This window comes from Paramacrobiotus metropolitanus, unplaced genomic scaffold, assembly GCF_019649055.1.
Source record: "Paramacrobiotus metropolitanus isolate TYO unplaced genomic scaffold, Prichtersi_v1.0 Parri_scaffold0000002, whole genome shotgun sequence".
Taxonomy (NCBI): domain Eukaryota; kingdom Metazoa; phylum Tardigrada; class Eutardigrada; order Parachela; family Macrobiotidae; genus Paramacrobiotus; species Paramacrobiotus metropolitanus.
Genome location: NW_026570222.1, coordinates 1,736,205 through 1,755,743, shown reverse-complemented (window position 1 = coordinate 1,755,743; position 19,539 = coordinate 1,736,205). Strand labels below are relative to the sequence as shown.

The 19,539-nt window shown below is 40.6% G+C and overlaps 2 protein-coding genes across 5 annotated transcripts; one reads left to right on the top strand and one right to left on the bottom strand.

The window, feature by feature from the left end:
• Positions 1 to 15: 15 nt before the first annotated feature.
• Positions 16 to 4,635, top strand: LOC129581902 (nuclear exosome regulator NRDE2-like). Of its 2 annotated transcripts, XM_055473194.1 has the most exons (5): positions 16 to 395; positions 586 to 2,427; positions 2,511 to 3,515; positions 3,578 to 3,777; positions 4,033 to 4,635. In XM_055473194.1, the coding sequence occupies exons 1-5, from the start codon at positions 269 to 271 to the stop codon at positions 4,213 to 4,215; spliced, it is 3,357 nt and encodes a 1,118-aa protein (XP_055329169.1). In that variant the 5' UTR covers positions 16 to 268; the 3' UTR covers positions 4,216 to 4,635. The 2 variants fall into 2 exon arrangements, with proteins under 2 accessions (XP_055329169.1, XP_055329177.1); XM_055473202.1 differs by lacking the exons at positions 3,578 to 3,777; positions 4,033 to 4,635 and having other exon boundaries at positions 2,511 to 3,274; positions 3,336 to 3,498.
• On the bottom strand, positions 4,585 to 18,567 carry LOC129581914 (cysteine-rich motor neuron 1 protein-like). 3 transcript variants are annotated; one of them, XM_055473216.1, is made up of 12 exons: positions 17,255 to 18,567; positions 16,087 to 16,323; positions 11,575 to 11,686; positions 11,152 to 11,297; positions 10,066 to 10,257; positions 8,846 to 9,019; positions 8,628 to 8,744; positions 7,670 to 8,246; positions 7,517 to 7,599; positions 6,468 to 6,911; positions 5,910 to 6,092; positions 4,585 to 5,400 (listed from the first exon to the last, which is right to left on the bottom strand). In XM_055473216.1, exons 1-12 carry the CDS (start codon positions 17,622 to 17,624, stop codon positions 5,099 to 5,101), a joined length of 2,937 nt encoding a protein of 978 aa, XP_055329191.1. In that variant the 5' UTR covers positions 17,625 to 18,567; the 3' UTR covers positions 4,585 to 5,098. The 3 variants fall into 3 exon arrangements, with proteins under 3 accessions (XP_055329191.1, XP_055329203.1, XP_055329198.1); XM_055473228.1 differs by lacking the exon at positions 17,255 to 18,567 and adding an exon at positions 13,281 to 14,007 and having other exon boundaries at positions 4,586 to 5,400; positions 16,087 to 16,182; XM_055473223.1 differs by lacking the exons at positions 16,087 to 16,323; positions 17,255 to 18,567 and adding an exon at positions 13,281 to 14,299 and having other exon boundaries at positions 4,586 to 5,400.
• Positions 18,568 to 19,539: the final 972 nt, after the last annotated feature.

The following is a 19,539-nucleotide window of genomic DNA, read 5'->3' as shown; positions in this document are numbered from 1 at the left end:
GCTTAAATATTTCATTATTTGCGAAAGCTGCATGGGAGCCTGGAAAACATTATTCAAAACTGATTTAAGCTCTACGTTCCCTTTCAAAACGGCGGTAGTTTTCATCTTGTGACTGCTTTTCCACCTGGACGGTATTACACTGTGGTTCTCGCCTGTATGGAGGTTGTTAAACGGATCATGGATGAAACTGGCTTTCTTCGTATCTTCACATTTTAGTCTTATGAATTATTATTATTATTCTCCTCGTTGAACTTTGAAGGTTATTACGATGTCCCTTTTCCCCGCATTTGCGGACCAGAGAAAGCCCGACCTCGCTATTTATACACCGGAAATCCAGCAGCATACGCCGGATGTCGATGTTCAAATCGTTGGAAATGTGACGATTCCAGCTAAAAGTAAGCCTGTCAGTCTTTCAGACTTTCTCTTGCAGTTTACGTATAGTCAGTTGTTGTTTCACTTCATATTTCTGTGTTGGCGTAATTATGTATCTTGAACCTTTTGGTAAATTACTAATAGGACTATTCGAATGGTGATCGAATTTATTCCAGTTTTGCATTTATTTTATCGAATTTATTTCTTCTGCAGGTAAATTGCCGAGCTTCTCTTTTGATGCTACTACCGTCACTGCGCAGCTGCAGGATGTTCGACGAGCACAGGCTTCATCGGAACGAGATGTCATTGATGTGTATTCATCCGGCGAAGAGGAAGAACGGCGCCTGCGGAAAATGCAGAGAAAGCGCAAAAAGGCGGAGAAACGCGAGCGGAAAAAGGAGCGCCGTGCTAACCAACGAGCGCCACCGCAGCCGCCTAAAACTGTAAAAACCGACCCTGCGCAGCAACAACCCAAAATTAAATTCTTGGAGCAGTCTGGTTTATCAGCGGAGACCGCCTTTTGTGTGGCGGATAAACCGGAGAAAATTAATTTCGCGTTTGATGCAACGTACTGGAAGGATGTGTCCAAAATCCAGCGACCGCCCAGATGGACGTTGGGACCGACTAGAAAAAATTCGCAATTTTCTGTACCCTTGGAGAGGTATTTTAATGCTAAAGTTGAGCTGGAATTCATGAAGAAATTCTCCGGAGTACGGATTCCCAGGCGAACCGACGTGGTACCGTTTGGTCGAAATTATCTGCCTTTTCCGGAAGAAGAATTGTCCGTTCCAGCTGAAGAAAAAATATTTGACCAGAGTGATCCATTTCGCGCGCGTACTGTGCAGTTTAATGAACGTTTACGTGAAAATCCAACTGATCTCCGTCTGTGGCTGGAGTTTTTAAACTTCCAGGAGGATATCATTGAGAATGCATTTACTGCCGGGAAATCCAAGGATGATGGATTATCGACACGTAACGGGTTAATTCAGCGGAAAATTGCCATTATCGAGCGAGCTATCGCGGAAAACCCTGCTGACATAGACCTGAAAATTCGCCGGCTGAATTTCTGTGAGGAGGTGTGGGAAAAAGATGAGTTGGCCAAAGAATGGCGAAAATTAGCCTTCACGTATCCAAACGACCCTTTTGTTTGGAAAGCCTATTATGAATTTCAGCGCTCATATTTTCCTCTTTTCCAAGTGACAAGAACATGTAAACTGTTCCCAAAATTTATCTCGATCTCGCGCAGCATGCTGGAAGGGACATTCCAGTCGCATTCACCGCTTCCTAATCACGAACACCATCTGGTTTTGTTTATTTTTTTACTAGTCAGTTTCTGGATGCAGAGTGGTCATAACGAAAAGGCCACAGGATTGTTACAAGGTTTGTTGGAATTCAACCTGAGGTTTCCGGAAAACCTCGCTGCCAATACCCCCATCAAAGATGCTCTTGTCTTCTTTGAACCGTTTTGGGATTCCGGAGCTCCTAGGTTTGGCTCAGAAAATGCCCGCGGATGGAATAACGTGATGAAAACAAAAGATCAGTCCATTCCGAAAAATAATCTGGACAATTCCGTTGATAGTGACGAAAATCAATTAATCAAAGACTCGTCTTCGGTTATGGAATTGTGGTTGAAACTGGAAAGATACCGACAGAATCGCTTCCTCCTCCCATTTAGTGGCGATGACGAACCGACCGATCCGGAGCGGGTTGTTTTGTTCGATGATATTGAATCATATTTATTTCGGTTTCCACTTGATCTGCAGTCATCTGATTATCAGGATATTACCTTTTTTATGGTGATTATCAGTCTTAATGTGCTCCGATGTCCACTTCCCCGTTGCTTCTCTACGCGCAGTTGCGCCTGGCGCACCATGCTGGCGGATATGCTGGAAAATCCATGGACTACGCTGTTTGGAAACTGGTCGGAAGCGCACGCAAATGGTGCTTTGCCTGACTCCTTTGCGCTTCCCTTACTTCAGCCACTTGCGAATGGCTGGGCCGACTCGGAAACCTTGATTGTTGGAATTTTTGAGCAATCTTCCCAAGTACTTCAAGGTCAGTATCATTCTTATTCTCTTTGAAGAAATGTTTGTGGCGCGACGTAAAAATGACATAAACTATCGCATGCATGTATTTAGGTTTTCAATCCTCATTCCTGGTTGCCTGTTACCTGCAGTTCAAACTCTCAAAGTTTATTTCCTCACCGGGTTCATCAAAAAGCGCAGTCGCGAAAGACATACGCACCACCGCCAAAACGTTGCTTAAACAGCCAAAAAATCGTAACGATCTCATTATTTGGGAATGGTATGCATTCGCGGAAGGCGTGCTAGAAGACAGTCCCTTAGCATCATCAAAGATTCTGGAACTAATCCTCACTTCGACCATCCCGGATAAAAGCCCGTCTCAAACACTACTTCTGGCTCGACTTGTGCGCTTCTACGTTATGAACTCGTTAGGACTGCTTAATGGATCGAAACTGCAAGATGCTAGCCTTCGGACTGTAGCCCTCAGTGTCCTTGTGCAGTTTATCGAAAATCGACAAATTACATTTAACATAACCGAAGAATTACACGGGAACCGCGTTCTGAAGGCCAGAAAAGCCTTTGAGCACCTGGCTGCAGGATGTCCGCCGCTATCAGCTGATCCGACCGGAGGATTGCACGCTCTGGGTAGTATGCGCTGCAACGTTGCTATTTGTTGGGCATTGTTTGAGTATTTGTCGTCTGGCCATGAAAATGCAGTGAAAACTCTCAGCGAATTTCTGACAGGATGCCGAAATCATCCCGGAAGCGCATTTGATGTGGGTTACGAGAAGAATTTAATGGACTGGGAGATATTGACGGAATTTATGGTGATGCTTAATCAGTTTCATCAAAAGAATGGCCAGCTTCCGAGCGAAAGCGTGCGAGATGCTATTCACTATGCTTTGCTTGATTTTCCTGATAATCCGTATTTGTTGACAGTTTTTATCAAGAACGAGTTGAAGGCGTTCGTGAGTGGACGAATTCGTGCGTATTTCGATCGCAGTGTGCGGGACGCAGCCACCGTAATTCCCTGGATATTTGCGGTGTACGCTGAATACGAGCGTAAATACTGTCTCTGGAGAAACCTCAATGCCGCGTATGACCAAAAATTTTCTGACGGTAAGATAATTAGTGTTTTAATTTTTTTCTTTTACTCATGAAAAGTTGTGGCTGTGTTTTAGAAATTTCCCTGAAAACGTTTCGGGACACCGGAATCTCCCACAAAATTCGAGCGCTTTTTGAACGAGCGGTGACATCGGAAGTTGGCCGACATTGTCCATTATTGTGGCGGATGTATTTGAAGTTTGAATGCGAAGAGGATAACTTAGCTCGTGCGGAAGGGATATATTATCGGGCCATCCAGAGCTGCCCGTGGGCAAAGGTAAGCGAAAGCATCGACGACTTTTAATTTAAACTATTAGAGTCCAAGTGTACTGTCTTTTTTAGAAAATGTTTCTGTTTAATAGTGGTTATGTTCCCATTTTCCATAGGTTTTTGTGTTGATGCCGCACTGATTTAATTTCAGCGACATTTTTGCGGCAGATGAATAGAGTGGCACAGTTTAAACTTAAAAACACCAAAGTTGCATTTTGTTGAAAATTAAATTTTTTTTATAATTTAAACCTTTTCTGCCTAGGCGGTCTATATGGACGCTGCAGCATGTTTCCCGCAACGAATTCCCGAGATTATCGACGTGATGACCGAGAAAGAGCTGCGAGTTATGGTGCCCTTCGAGGAAGCCCAGTTATTGATGAGTGCCAAGGACGAGATTAAGGCCACAGAGCAGGATCATTCTTCCAGTACATTTGCTGGCGACTGAAGCAGTATGGTTAATGGTGATAGTGTCTGCGATACGGAAATGCTCAAGTCTCTGTTTGACGTAGTCTTCAGGAAGTAACGCACTTCCGTAAATATGTGGATTTTCACCCAGATTTCAGTCATTTTGCGATTGCCTGTGTTTGTGCACTGTGTCGAGACTTTTGATTGGACTGTATGTGAATCCGTAATTCAAGCCGTGCTTTATGCGCAAATTATATTAGTGCTGTAAAAAAGAGAAATTCGGGAAAACACATCGTAAACGATAAGCGTATCGAAGCTTTTTGTTCGTGAAAGAAGCGCACAGTTTATGAGTGGTAAATTTATTACCAGCGAAATCGTTGATTACGGCGGCTGAATGTTCTTGTAAAGACTAAGTCAACGTGCAGCATATTTGTCAGTTTTATTGCCATTAAATTTATTTGTTAGAACAAGCCATGTACATGATCGTTAAAAATCTCAGTTGCTGAGAAAACGGTCATAATAACAGAGCATAAACATTACGCTGCATGGCATTTCAGTTTTGCACCCAAAGACACACTTAGGCAGAATTTTCAATAAAGAATATTACTCATTTTTTATCCAAGACATCGAGCTATGCAATAGCCATGTCTGTTCAACCCAACCCGCGTCGAATGCAGAAGATGAGATCAAAATGTCTGATTACCCCAAAACTGAAGTTCAGGATGCAGCTCATAGCAGCAATAACAATAGTAATAATAACTATATACCTAATTGGGAGAGATGCTTGGTATTAGTTGAGTTGTAAAGGCTGCACGCACCGGCCGATCAGGCAGCACCCATGCGGCAATTAATCACAATAAGCTTGTCAAAGACAGGGAGAAGCCGAGGGAACGGCGTCCGATGCTGTGGATTGTGTTTCCGCATCACACCGGTACTTGATTCTTTTTCACGGAAAAGAAAAACGAACTCTGCTGAGGTTTGTGCAATGTGGATGCTTTGGATGAAGAGGCCGTATCAGGTGACTCCAGTCGCGTCACTTCCGGTCGACTGTACAGAATTGTTCGCTTATTGCGGCATTTCTTGACCAGCAAGAAAAGCGCGATCAGGATAATTATGAGAAAAATGACAATGATGAAGAAGGGGAACATCCACTCGGCCTGATAAGGCGCTTCCGTCGGAGATGCGTTAGTATTATCGTTGACCTTTTTCGTATGCAGTTTTGTCTCTATAAAAAATGGCGTTACAAGTGAAAACAATTAATTAATTAGTACTTTGTATTTGTAGAAAGCGTAAAATGCGAAGACATGGACTGAATCAGTACCCACATGTAAACGCCATATGAAGGATATGATCAGTATATGCATATATACGCATGCGTAATCATTTTGGATAATTACAGGCCACTAAAACGTACTTTTATTGTCAAATTCACAAAACTGTCGATGCATGCTTTAACAGAAGTTCAATTGTTCATTCGTGTGATTATTCTAGTTTTAGAATAAAAATATTATTTCTTGCACTGCATGCAGTACTTATGGTTATATCCAGCGAATACACTGCATAGTTTCTTGTGCAAAGAATTAAGAATTGCTAGAACTGTCTAAAGCGTCATGCGTTCACTACACTTGTTCGTATTGTTAACTATGCTTGGTAAAATTAATTTCTTTAGTTTATATTTCTATACATTATTTGCTATGGAAGCGTATAAAAATACATTATTTTCTATAAAATTACCAAAGTTGCATCCGTTACAGCAGGGCCCAAGGCTATTAATTCTGCATAATGGTAGGCAGTTCAACTCCTCGCATATAACTTGACCGTCGGAGCAGGCGCACGATGAACACTCGGATGGTTTCCAGTGATCACGGCTTCGAAACGTTTTGCCGCCGTAAATGCAGCCCACATCGAGTGTCGTATCTATGAAAATCTTATGCATTAGTGTGGGTGTAAAATTAATACGCCTACAATATTGATTAATTTCCCAGTAGATTTGCAAACTGATGGAGAAATCGGTGTCTCGCTATTAAAAACAATACGACTTATTACACGACCCGATGTGCACCACAATACAACCGCTTACAACATACTAAGACCAATCATGTAAACCTCAACACAGGCCGCAATGCAGTGCTATGAAATTCATTACAGCCAGATCAGTTTTCTGAATGGTGATAAATAACAACGCCTATGCGTTTTTGAGCATAAGATATTACGCAACAGTAATCTTTTCTTAGCAGGCAGCGGTATTTTAAGTGGAACGACAAAATATTTGTCTTCCATGGCTCCACTTACTCAAGCACGTGTCACAGCATTTGCCCTTTTGCCGTATAGCAAGGTCACAATCCAGTTTGCTGCACTGGACCTCCTGACACTGGACCGCACCGTTGATGCACTGACACGATCGGCACGCCGATTCCCACCATGTTGCACCCGATGGGAAAGTCTGCTGCTGCGTTTGGCAACCCGTCTGCGCTCGATGGTTTGCGGGCAATTGTGTGGAATGGTCGTTTTCTGGGTGGTCGATGCACGATGGACAGCAGGCGAAGTCCTGCTGTACCAACGTGCCGTTGCAAACGTCCAAAGGGCATGGATCTTCTGTGCAGTATATAATGCCTTTCTGGCAGATGCAGGTACCACAAAGTTTCATCGGCAGCCAGTGTGAATCTCCGATGGGTGTCCCGTCCGGTAGGGCTTCACATAACGTCTTTGGTGGTTGAGAAAACTCGGAACGCGAGCCTGGAAAAATCACTTCAATTTAACAATAGTACGAGTGTACATTAGTACGGTCATAATCAACTACATCTGATTAATAATATTAAGCAAAAAAGCAAGTACTAGTGTGCAAATACACGTTACATTCAGGTCTCCTACGCAGAATAGGTCTAGAACGGCGGGAATTTTTTAAACAGCCTATCTTAAGAATTCAACTTAGGGGAACCGATTAAAATTGCCACATGTTAATTATTTTGCAAATAATGTGTAATCAAGTGCTTCTTTTGATTACAGGTGACTATTGTTATTTTGAAACAAACATAACTTGCACTCAATGATAGAAGTACAGAGTATGTCAAGCTGTCAAATGCAGAAGACCCTGACAATTTATGAACCGCTACAACAACTACGCACCACTAAAGTGGCTTTTAGTTTCCATCAATACTCATCATAATCAAGTGGCAAATTATCTTGACATTTGCGGTTTTTATATAATTCAATCATGTCAAGTAGTTGTGATGATCACAGGTGTTTAATTTGTTATTACCATTTTCAGATATTCTGAGATGTTGCTGTTACGTAACATAGAAACGCAGTTAGTAAAATTTTGGCTGTTATTTTCCTCTTACCATAAATATTATCACAGCATTCCTGATCAGATGCATTTTCCGGCCTCTTTTGGTCTGGTTTCTGGCAAAACTGTACATCACACCTGTAAATTAATGCGGTCGATAAAACAAGAGGCCAGACGCTACTACATGTATATATGCCGAGATCATTACAATTTTCTTCCATTATAGCATATGCAAGTGTGGCATCCTTCTGTCCAGGGATGCATTTCTTCCGTTCCATTAGCGCATAACACCGACCGCAGCGCTGCTTCCGGCAGCGGGCTGGCCAGTGTTGTTTTGGCCGACACCGATAATGAAGATGTCGTCGACTGTGTTAAGTTCTCCTCGGAGGATGTGTAGGCGATGTAAATGGAGCTGCTCGTCGACACAGAATCAGTGCTGCTTGTAAGTATATGATGATCATCGGCATCATCCTGACTGATGCAGTTGCACGTCAGGCACTGTTTCGCATCGTACTGATACCCATGAATACAATCAACAGGACATTTTTCGATGCGGAATTCGGGACATCGATCGCATACACAACGTGGACATCCGTTGGCATCCGGCTGGTCATGATTGAGACGACACGAAGTGTCCGTGCAATTGGTGGCGTTAGGACACATGGCACTGATGTTGCCGATCAGGTTACGCGCTTCCTGCACCGTATTACGCAAACAGCTGCATGTGGCCTCTCCGCTAATCGTGTCGGTTTCGTAGCCAAATTCGCATGTTAGTGTGCAGTTCTCTGGAGGAAGAAGTGTGAATACAATTAGTTCATTGCTCTCGGTCGGGAAGTATCGCTAGTAAATAGTCGAGATTTGCATTTAACAACAATCTAATTTCGTGCACGCGAATGCATACTGCATATGTATGCAAAATAGATACTCTAAATAAATTCCCGCAACACAGATCAATATCACAAAGAACTGTGGAGTCGGTTACACAAAAAAATAAAATTTTGTGCAAAAAGATTGACAACCCAATGACAACTTGCAATTTCAAATATGCAATATTTTCACTTTTCAATATTTTTTACATCTACAATGGTTTTTATTTATACAGTATTTTCACAAGCGCGGCGCGCATTGTATATCCTTGTCATGCATGGTTCACTTTTTGGACCTACCGACTGTGCATTCGCACTTGTAACAACCATTGGAGTCATTGACGTAACCGTGGCGGCAAAGTTTTTCGCACTTATGCTGCGGACAGTTTGTTGGAAAGGCGACGAAAGACACATCATCTGTCAGTATAAATACATATTAAGCAAAAATCTTCGCCGGCAACAATAATCCAAATTGTAACTGCAGCAAAAAGGGTCTACGTGCTTACTATTCATCTTACCATTGTCGCACACTGGACAGCACTGCCCATCAATCTTTTTCGGATTGCGGCAATTGGCTTGGCAGTCTTCAATTCGACAGCGAATTTGTCCGTTCTCACATGAACAATGCACACAGTCATCTTCCTTCCAGACGTCAAATTCTTTGTGTGTGACACCCGCTGCCGTTACGCATCCTGATAAAGTAATAAAAATTCTATGGAGTTAATACCAACAAAGGCTCCGTAGAATTTACGATAAATGTATTCCTAGTATATCTACTTTAAATCCACTCCGCTTGTTGAGTATAATTATTTCGAACTGCTTAGCACCCGTATTTCTGAAGCATGCAATGTTCTTGACGGATTGTTCTTGACTGCCGCATAGGCTAAATATCAGCTCAATAAATAATTTACTGTTCTACGCACAGATTCGGCAAAACTGGTTCTTGTCGGCAGTTTTAATACCCTATTAAAACCTTACAATTGGTAGCAAAGAGAGTATTGTGAAAATTAAGAGGTTCTTAAAAATCCACTTATTTGAAGCTGTCGCAGCTGCATTGAAGGAAGGTAGATATTGTACTTAATGCAGCCAGGACTGAATTAGTGATATTTAAGTGGATATTTAGACGCCTCCTGTCAGCGTATACTGACACACATCCGGTATTCAAAATCTTCTCTACATATTTTTGCTTTTGATACTGGTACTTATACTGTGGCCGAAGAGCATTTAAAAATTTTTACTTACGCTGAAATTCATTACACAAGAACTTTTATACAACATCAAGCAGCATTCTTTTACTATTGGTTTATGCCATGGCGCCATGCAATGATTTGGAGCGAAGTATCCTGTATTACACTGACCCTATCCCTTGCGGCATTTTTTGTGATTTGTTAATCACTTAAGTATAATATTTTCACCACCGTAACGCCCAACTTCTTTTAAAAAATGTTGAAATCCGAGGGTCAAACAAAATCCAAGGAACACTCACAGGGTATAAGTTATAATTACGAATCTAGTACTAGAGTAGGTTTCGCATCTCATTATGACATATCAGCGTATATGAATCTTATACAAAACTTCATGTGCACCAATGTCCTATTATGAATTACTAATTGATTTTACAGTTACACTTGTATGCGTGCGCCAGTGCATCACTCGCCCTTATTGCGTCGTGCTGGTAGTAAAGCCGCTACCGAAATCCTGCATTAAAACTTTCGTTGTAGCTAAGTTTACTGCTTACCATCACAAGAAGGACAACATGTCCCTTTTTTGAGTATGGGCTGGTCGCAGTGCAATCTAGGACACTGTTCGTGGCTGCAGAAGGCTATCCCGCCTTTACACTGGCATTTGATGCAGTCCCCATCTGTCCAGTTCTCACCATCCATGTACTCCTCATTGTCATACAGGCAGGTTAAGCGATCAGTAGCACTATCTAGAACAAATCCATCAGCAATGTCAACAGCGCAAACCTATACCGTTTATATCCGGAAATCAATCATTAAGCATTAGCTCACTTGGGCCAAAATGTCGATACCGGGGGTAAATGCATGTTTGTACAGTAAATGTGTAAGTAATAATTTTAATCGCGTCACCCGACGCAGGTGACCGGCATTAACCGTCTAATGAGACAACTTAACGGACTTAAGTTTCCCATGCACTTTTTTGGTCAGCTGTCTCGGTTTCCTATAATGTTTACATTCAAGTGACGTGTTCTAGTGGACTGCAAAATCTAGAGCTTCACTGTTTATATTTAGCCTTTGAATTTGTTTAAACCTAACCAGAATGAAATGGATTGTATTGTCATTGTTTAAAGAAGCTTTGACAAGGTGGATAGATGCACAGCCGTCAACATCATTATATTTTCTCATGGATTAGACCCTACGGAAATTATATTCATCAAGCACCCTTTAGGTGGTCAAGTGTTTGAAATAGTTTAAACCAATTTGTAAATACGGGCCTACGAAACAATATTAAAAGACATGCCAAACTTTATCAAAAAATTTTCAAACAATCGCACTTTTTACTTAAAAAAGAATGGTACGAGGTTGTGTCCATGTGGCTGCTGTGAAAAGCGTAGAGAAAATAAATTTCCTCTGTCTACGCTACTACAAATGCGAATTTTGCGCACTGCTTTTCACAGCAGGCACAAATCCTTGTGTTACTTCCATATATTCCAGTTATGTGAAAGTACAAAATACAGCATGGATTTTAAATATTACTCCAAACATTATAACCTAATTTTTCCAGAAAGCTTATTTTGTTGCAGTAATCTGCAAATACGCCATTCTTTGGATTACTGGATTACGACTGCCCGGTGTGAACGTACCATTGGTGCGTGAAGATCGCTGCTGCACACTAGTGCACACAAAACGATCACAGCAGGAACCGGGTGCGTGGGTAGCGCGCCGAATCATTGTCATACTAGTGGCCCGAGGACAAACCGTCGGTGGACATTTGGCTTTGCACTGGCATCTGTAATGGGAAAATAAAATTCCTCCACAGTGTCGCGGCGCTTTGATTATTGCAAAATGCTGAAATAGTTCGCATTATTGACAAACAAAGGCGTTTGCCTATGCAGCCGATAATTGAAGTGACTTATCAATGCGACAACATCACTTCGCGTTCCGTTTATGTGAGCGAAGTTCACAAAATCACACAATGGCAAGTAGAGCCCTCATTATGGATGGAGCATTCTTCAGCGGTCATCTCTAATTTGATAACACTTTTGCCGACAAGATAGAACCCTTACCGTGAAGGTGTAGGACAGCACTGATCCGGATGCAGTACACCTGCCAATAATACACTGTCATCCGGACAGCTGATGTTTTCCGGTGGACAAGTCACTCCTGTGCAATCGTGCTCTAGGAAAAACAACATTGTTTGAATGGCTTGAGAATCGCGGCACAGGCGTAGCATTTTTTAAAGCGCACCGCGGACAATTTAACCTAATAGAAAATCAGAAAGTTAAATCGCAGTTGGAAAGAGACACGTACACTGTTGTGGTCATGGACTACTTTGCACAATATTATTAAATTTTAAAATATTCGAAGACTGCTCAGCTTATTAAAAGCAGTCAATTGGGTATATTGGATTTAAACTCAAATAATTAAAAAGACCAGCTAATAAAGGATAAAATCCGTGGCGAATTGTCAGCTGGTACATATTCATATTTCTTCAGTAATTGTTCGTTTTTGAGCCCTATATAATTTATAGACATTGCACTAGAATAACGCGTCACTAGAATAACATTTCTAATCAGTTTTATTAGCTAATAAGATACTAAAAATGGACCTCCAAAATGCTTCGGTTCCGTCAAATTATGACCACAAGGTCATTACTCATTGCTAATGCCAATCGGCGACACCATCAAGACCCTCCTAGCATTACACAATATTTTCCCATACTGTTCACCCTGAACTGCCAATGCAAGGAGCAAAGATTCTTATAACTACCATTATGTGAAACGACTGTATTGCAAACAGACTGTCCGTAAACATTGATGGACATGCACCGATGGTTAAATTAAAAGCGAATAATATATGGTATGTTGCGTGCGCATCCGCAGTTCAAAACCGTAACTGTATGCCATTCGGACAGTTGTGGAAAAGATAAATATTATGTACAATTACACACAGGAATAACCAAGATCTTTCGGTTTGAAATACAGTGTTGTGTTTATGGACATCTTACTTTCCCACGCATATGCTTCTTATATTGCCAAGCACGAAAAGTCCAAAACATAGCTTGCAGAATATTTCACGATTTTACAGTATATTCTACAAATTAATTCTCAAATCCAAATCAATCATATGTAATACTGAAACGTATGGCACACGACAGATTGTACAGCCATAGTTTGGCATAATTACCATGCCAAAAAATCGGCCGTGTGATTTTATTTTATTACGGCAGAATGCAGATATACAAAAAAATTGTCAGTGCAACGGCTTACGAGCTGCAGAATATCATTATCATACATTAAAAGATGGATATCAAAGTTAGTATCCTCCGGCACAGCGAAAGAAATTACTTAATGATTGATTATAAAAGTTATCAGATGTATAAACTGACACAGCATTAATATAATACGATATCGTGTTTACACAAGAGATATTGCTAAGTATGAACGATTAATCTTCAGGACTTACTAAAACAATTTGGTTTTAGCCGTACGCAGCCAAATCACTAAGTGGAATATCAATAAACAAGAAAACAATAACTATTTACGGTTGCTTTGAAACACATCGCCCCTCTCTTACATCTTACCCTGTCTCTGTGAATACTTTGTTAACCGTGTAGAAATTTGAACAATGCACTAATGGAAGAATAAATAACGTAACAAAGTAAAAAATTAATGTCCGTGCATAAGAAAGGAGACCGGCCAACATGCAAAAATGGCATAATAATATTACGCGATAGACCGCAATGGGTATTCTGAGTATTCTCACTTCTAACCTTTGATGGGGATGCATCCGTAATCTGGACAACATCGTCCAGGAATTCCTTCTGCTGTTTGCAATAAATCTAGCTGTGTACCGAACAAGCATAATGGCTGTTCTGGACAGGGATAGCACTGACATATATCTAGTTCCGGAAGATACTGAGAATCACCCGGACAGCGCGCATTCGATGCGGCAATTAAATCTGATATGAGAACGATGGTGTAAATACTAACACACAACAATTTACTATAACGCAGTTGTAGCACGTTGTGATCAGAGCACCGCGAGATCATTTTGGCGGCAAAAATGCACACAGCAGTTTATGAAGCAGAAATCAGCGTGCATCGTTTAATAAACTCCACTGGATCAAAACAGTTAGTTGTCCGTCTATCCCGTAAAAGTGTATCTGCAGATACGCGGTTCTCTCGCTGATAAATCAACAAACGGAAAAAAACGACAACATCAGCTGATTAGTCACACAAGTTATGATCGACGTGCCGTTCATAAAACATCTCCGTTGTACAGCATATCATGAGCATTCGTACTTTTGGCGAAGATGCCTTTCGCGCGGTTACAACAGCTTAAACATGAAATACTATTGTGGGCTTTAAAATGTTTTGCACTGGAATCCGATCGTAGAAGGATAGAAACTTAAGGACACATATGATTCGCGTTATAATCCGTCCAACCTTCTCGTCCTGACGTAGGTGCCATATATTCATCGTTTTATGGTTGTTTGTCTATGGCGACGGATCAGATAACGATATTTCGAAACATTCAGAATAATATCACATCTTTTTAACAAGAGCCACCATAACAGCGTGAAAAGTATGCAGTAATGCAGTGTATATAAATAAAACATGCGGATTAGAAAGCAATACGAAAACGATGACTGTAAATATCACACTAGAGACTGTATAATTTGTCAGCCGCCTACAATCGGTAAATTAATACCATTTTCCGTATGGGTTCAATAACTTAACTATAAGCTGCTACAACACTCCGCTTAAGTAAAGAAATAAAAGTCGTGAAACCGGCACACTGCCACTAAATACCTCTGATTCAAATGACATTGAATTTGTCACTGATTAAGAGGTTATCTACCTTGTAAGTTTGTATAATAAGTACATAAAGATTTTAGTCTTCATACAATGGAGCACGCACCACGATCGCAGTAAACAAAGTTCACGCAGTCCAATTATGCACGAAGCAAACCCATGTAAATTTCATTCACGTGTTCGTTTACGGTTTACTCAGCTCGTTTGATTTTGACTAGCAAACCCCGAAGCTGATATCTTGAGACAGTGTAATATCTGTTGGACCTTTTATTTAAACATACTTACGCCTATATTATGCAATTATGTAATCGGTGCTTTCATGATCAAAAGCATATGCATGCCGAGTGATGGTGAGAAGAGAATGCCGGCCGGTATTAAAATAATCTGGGTACCGTTCAGCCTATTCGGGTCGTATACGCGCGGCAAAGTTTTTTAGCCATTGCGGTAGTTGCCGCTAACAATAATACAGTTGCATTTTCATGTACCACGGGCTTTGATCTTGTGGTTATAAAATTTAGGTTTCAGCAGTACTGAGAATCCATGACCATGATCATGCACCACAGAACCATTTAAAGCAGTACAAGTATTCACATTTGGATTGTTCGGCTTTCTCATGTGATTAAGGGCATAATAATTATTGGTTAATCCGTTGCCCCATGCACTTGTGCTAATACGCGTGATGCAATTATGCATACTTCTAGATGGTCCTGCTATTTTCAACTAAAGCGTAATGCAAACTACTTCGGAAAGTGAATTGAAGGGCAGACAAGCTTGCACAACTGTTTTGATTTATTTTTCCCACCCACTGACTTTTCCCTGTAGTAATTAGAACTTGCAAGATAGCAAAAAAACAGAAGCCAAGCATGTGCATGAGGGACCAGTTCTAATTGTTAAAACATCTACCACTACTACCAGTATACTTAATATTACCAGAATTAGGCAGAATAACTAGGTGGTGTAAAATCGGTGCCATAGTTTCACTGTTGTGCACAGAGCTATCAGCAGCTACTTAGATATATGCCGACAAGAAATCATTATCCAAGGTTTTGAGTTAATAACAGCGTAAGTACAGGTACGTATGTAAGCCCAGTCTATAGTCTTACCGGCGTCACCGTTGGAAGATGACTTTATTAAGTACTTAAAAGTTAAATGCAGACAGTTAGGTAACAAAGAGCTCTATGAATTGTTTATTTTCACATGCCACAGCTGCGTGATCCGCTGTGTCACGTAGTTAAAATATTCACAGCACATCCTTTTTTGTTATACCATCTACTGCTAAAATTACAAAAGAAATCACGGATCGATCGATCGATCTGTAGTATAGCGCCGTAATTAAAAGACGAAAATGTGTTTTGTTATGACATTTTATTTTTAGAAGCTGCTAGTAGCCAGTTAATTATTATAATGTATTATAGTATCACGGGAAATGGGAATGCTCCCACTCTGAAAAATTTTGGAAACTGGAAAGTGCCAACGAGAATTGCAAATTTGTGTACGGCATATATAATATTGTTCAAACCGGTAAACTTTCTTCATTAACCAGAATGGTACTTGTTGTCCAAATTGTAAGTTGTAACGGTAAATTTGTATAGAAAGAGCAGAAGCAAGGTGCTGTGGCTTACGGATAACGCGGTGTGATGAAGTTGTTACTTATAACAGTACTAGTCGTCACGGTAGATATTTTTAAATAATAATGATATTAGCAAGAGTTTGTATGCGCGTACATGCGTATACAAGCTTGTTTGCTGCCTTACACTGTACCTGTTGAAGCGGATGGGTCAATAAATGTGGTCTTGGGGAGCAACCGGTGGGATACTGCGCATTTCCGGTTACATAAGCAGTCAAAGGCTTGAGTTTTATCCAAAATATTTGATGATGGTTTTGCCTGCTCACATTTGCAACCTGCGCGGCTATCCTTAATGGCAGAGCAGTTGCATTTCCACGGATAGGGATTCCCGTTAAATTCGACATTCGGACAATTGGAGATGACCACTGGCTCTAAAATATTGATGTACCGTAAGCTGTCATACTTCAAAATCAAGGAGGGATCACATATACGACGCATGCAATATAAGTATATGCAAGCTAAAAAAATAGCGACCAGAACGAAGCTGCAACTTTTGTTACTTGTTCAAACTGTTCTTTCCAAAATGGTTGCGATCGTTTGTGTCATTACTTTCTTTATTGATATACCCTCTTAATAGCATCATTTTACAAATTATTAATTTTTGGTCAGCCGCAAAGCACAACAATGACATTCACAATTTCAAGCTTTTATTCGCAAGAATGATAGGCATACTTCTATGCGCATTTCCTGTTTTGTGGTTTTCTTTGTTGCAGTCGTCCGCCTCAAAAATAAGCAACCTTTTCCATTTATATCAGATTAATTAAACTAATTTTAGATACTACTCAATACTCATTTATTTTTAAAAGGTGAGAACCATACTCAGCTTGATGTGAATGCTACTAATCGTACTATATATCTATATATATATATATATATATATATATATATATATATATATATATAGAGAGAGAGAGAGATTTTGTTGTACATAGTATGCAATTAGCGCTATTTGTTTGGAATAATTTTTGTGTTCCTGTAAAACTGAAAACAGAACCATGGCAGGAAGCTGATTTAAACTGCATTATCAGCTCCTGCCAGCAGCATTGAGTTCATAAAAAAACTACCGTAAAATTGAACACGGCGAAAGTTTGTCTTTTGACCAAGGTTATCCGGACACTGACGAGAGGTCCACTTAACTATGCCTAAATGAAGAGCAACTTGACTCGCGCTGGGGAGATTTATGATGGGTATGGTACCACGGAATATAAAATGTTTGCCTACTACTGCATGTCAATCCGTGTGACCAAAAATGTGTTCGAATAACCGGAAATTTATATCCCGTCACTAGTGGCAGGCACATACCTAAGCACGCTACCGGCATGTTGATAAAGTCAGCGAACTGGTCGCCTTCTGCTCCAGCACGAAGGGCAAAGCAGGTATAATCCTGCAAGCACTCTGTCGTCGCTCTGATTTTATCCAGAAAGCGGCAGAAGCCATCTGGATGATGTCGCTCTTTCGCCATACAACAAGGACACAATGTCAAACCACGGAAATATTTATGACACAGTGATGAATCGCAGTTTCGAGGGCAAACAATGGCTGTAGGAGAGAGTGTAACTGCCGACGCAGAGGGTTGTGTTGTCCACTGCGATACGGATGAAAATGCGCATAGAAACAAAATCAGAAGATCAGACAGTTTAAAACATCTTGCAGAATTAAAACACCAGTCCATTGTGGAAATCCGCTGGCCGTGCGATCCGAAGATTTAGAAAGCCCAGTCCAAGGGGACATTAATTATCCAAACAGCGGAACGAGAGTACGAATAATTAAACATTGACAGCTAACAGACTCCAGAAATGCAGAAGGGGAATTAGGTACGTATGTACGCGTACTATCGTGAGCGATGACGAGCGTGAAAGTCACAGTCGCCCAAATTTAATAATTTTTGCCATGAAGTATAAACGGCTCCAGCTAATAATCGGCGGCGGTTGGAGATGTCAACTAATTAAACCTGCTTCGTTAAAAAACAAGTTCTAAAAGAATCTTGAAAAAAACTTCATTCTTAACAGGGTTTGACCAACAAAATCCGAACAAGGTACGGTAGTTTTGACCATTAACGAAGCACGCCAGGAAACACATGAGGCAGTCTCCCGGTTTCCGACAGATAGAATAATATTAGTAACATTCAGTTCTGCAACGGGTTGCAGAAGCACAGAATCAGACGTTGTCCGGTTGATTGGTGTCAGACGATAGGATTTGTTAGACAAACGATGAACAATCGCTAAACCCGCTCGGAATCGGTAATGCGAGCAGCTGCAATGTAATGAAGTATAACGGGATATCCATTAATGGGACTGGCCGGCGACCGGATGCTGATTACAAGAGAATTATAACGCAGACACATCTTTCGTGTAGCACAGGCAGTCTCTTGGCAAATCGTTTAGGGATTAGCGCAATTAAAAATTTAACTTTGGAAGCCTTGAAGAGAACTGTTGATACATATGACGAGCAGCGACGCTGTAAACTGTTCATTTGCGTAGACAGAGGTTACAAACGTCATGATCAGACATATTTAGTGGAAGGCCATATCGTAACCACCAAGACTACACCAGCAGGTTAAAAACAAACATATCATTTGCAAAAGCGGCTTGTGTAGTGTTTGCCGATCTGACTTGACTTTCTCGCCAAACCACACCAGTGCCACTGGTTTACGCGGGCTGGCTCGTGATTAACGATACGGAACCTGCACGCTAACTTATAATTTGCAAAAACCCTTATCCATTGATTTAGCATTTCGCTTTGCCATTAGATGGTCTTTTTGTAACAAATCAAACATACGATGCTGGCTCAACAGTGCCAAGCTCGAGGTAGTTTTTATCGTTATAGCATTGGTTTGCTTTACCGGGTACTTAATGATACTGTATTCTTAATATAGATATAGATACGGCACGCCGAACTATAGTTTGTACGCTTCGGTAATTATTGTTTTGTACCCGAAGTCTAACTACAGGAATAAGCCACAACTTACAGTTATCAAAAGGGATGCAGAATTTGTTGTTACCGTTACCGCACAATTTTGAATCTAACGTTCACTTGAACGCTATACGCTATAGTTATGAACTTATAGTTATGAACTTATGACATATGTAACGCAGTATGTGTTTGGTATGTATATTATGTCGCATAACTAATTTTAAAGCAAAGTTTTTAATTGTGATTTTAGCCGCAACCACAGAAAGGTACGAGTACTTCAATGCTGCGGACTACGAAGTGTGGTAAACATCATTAAAAAATAAAGAGCCACACTTCCCATGCAATATTCAGAGATCATATGCATAGTGTAATAGGACCTGCGCAACTGTATATAAATTATATAGAAAAAATTATGTACTGTACAATGCACAATACATATGTAACCTAAACCATGTTTTAAATAATTGTTCTTGCTTGCTCTACAAGAAAAAAATCTTATTGTGACGTTTCGCATCGGTTGCGTGACTAGCGTCTAGCAATATAGTATAAATATATTTGTTGTATTTTTATATATATTTATATAAGGTATATCTGTATCGCTATACAGTGGGTTTATGCAAGTATTGCAGTTGTACTACTACCCATGCTACTTATGGTTAGTACCGTGTACGGTA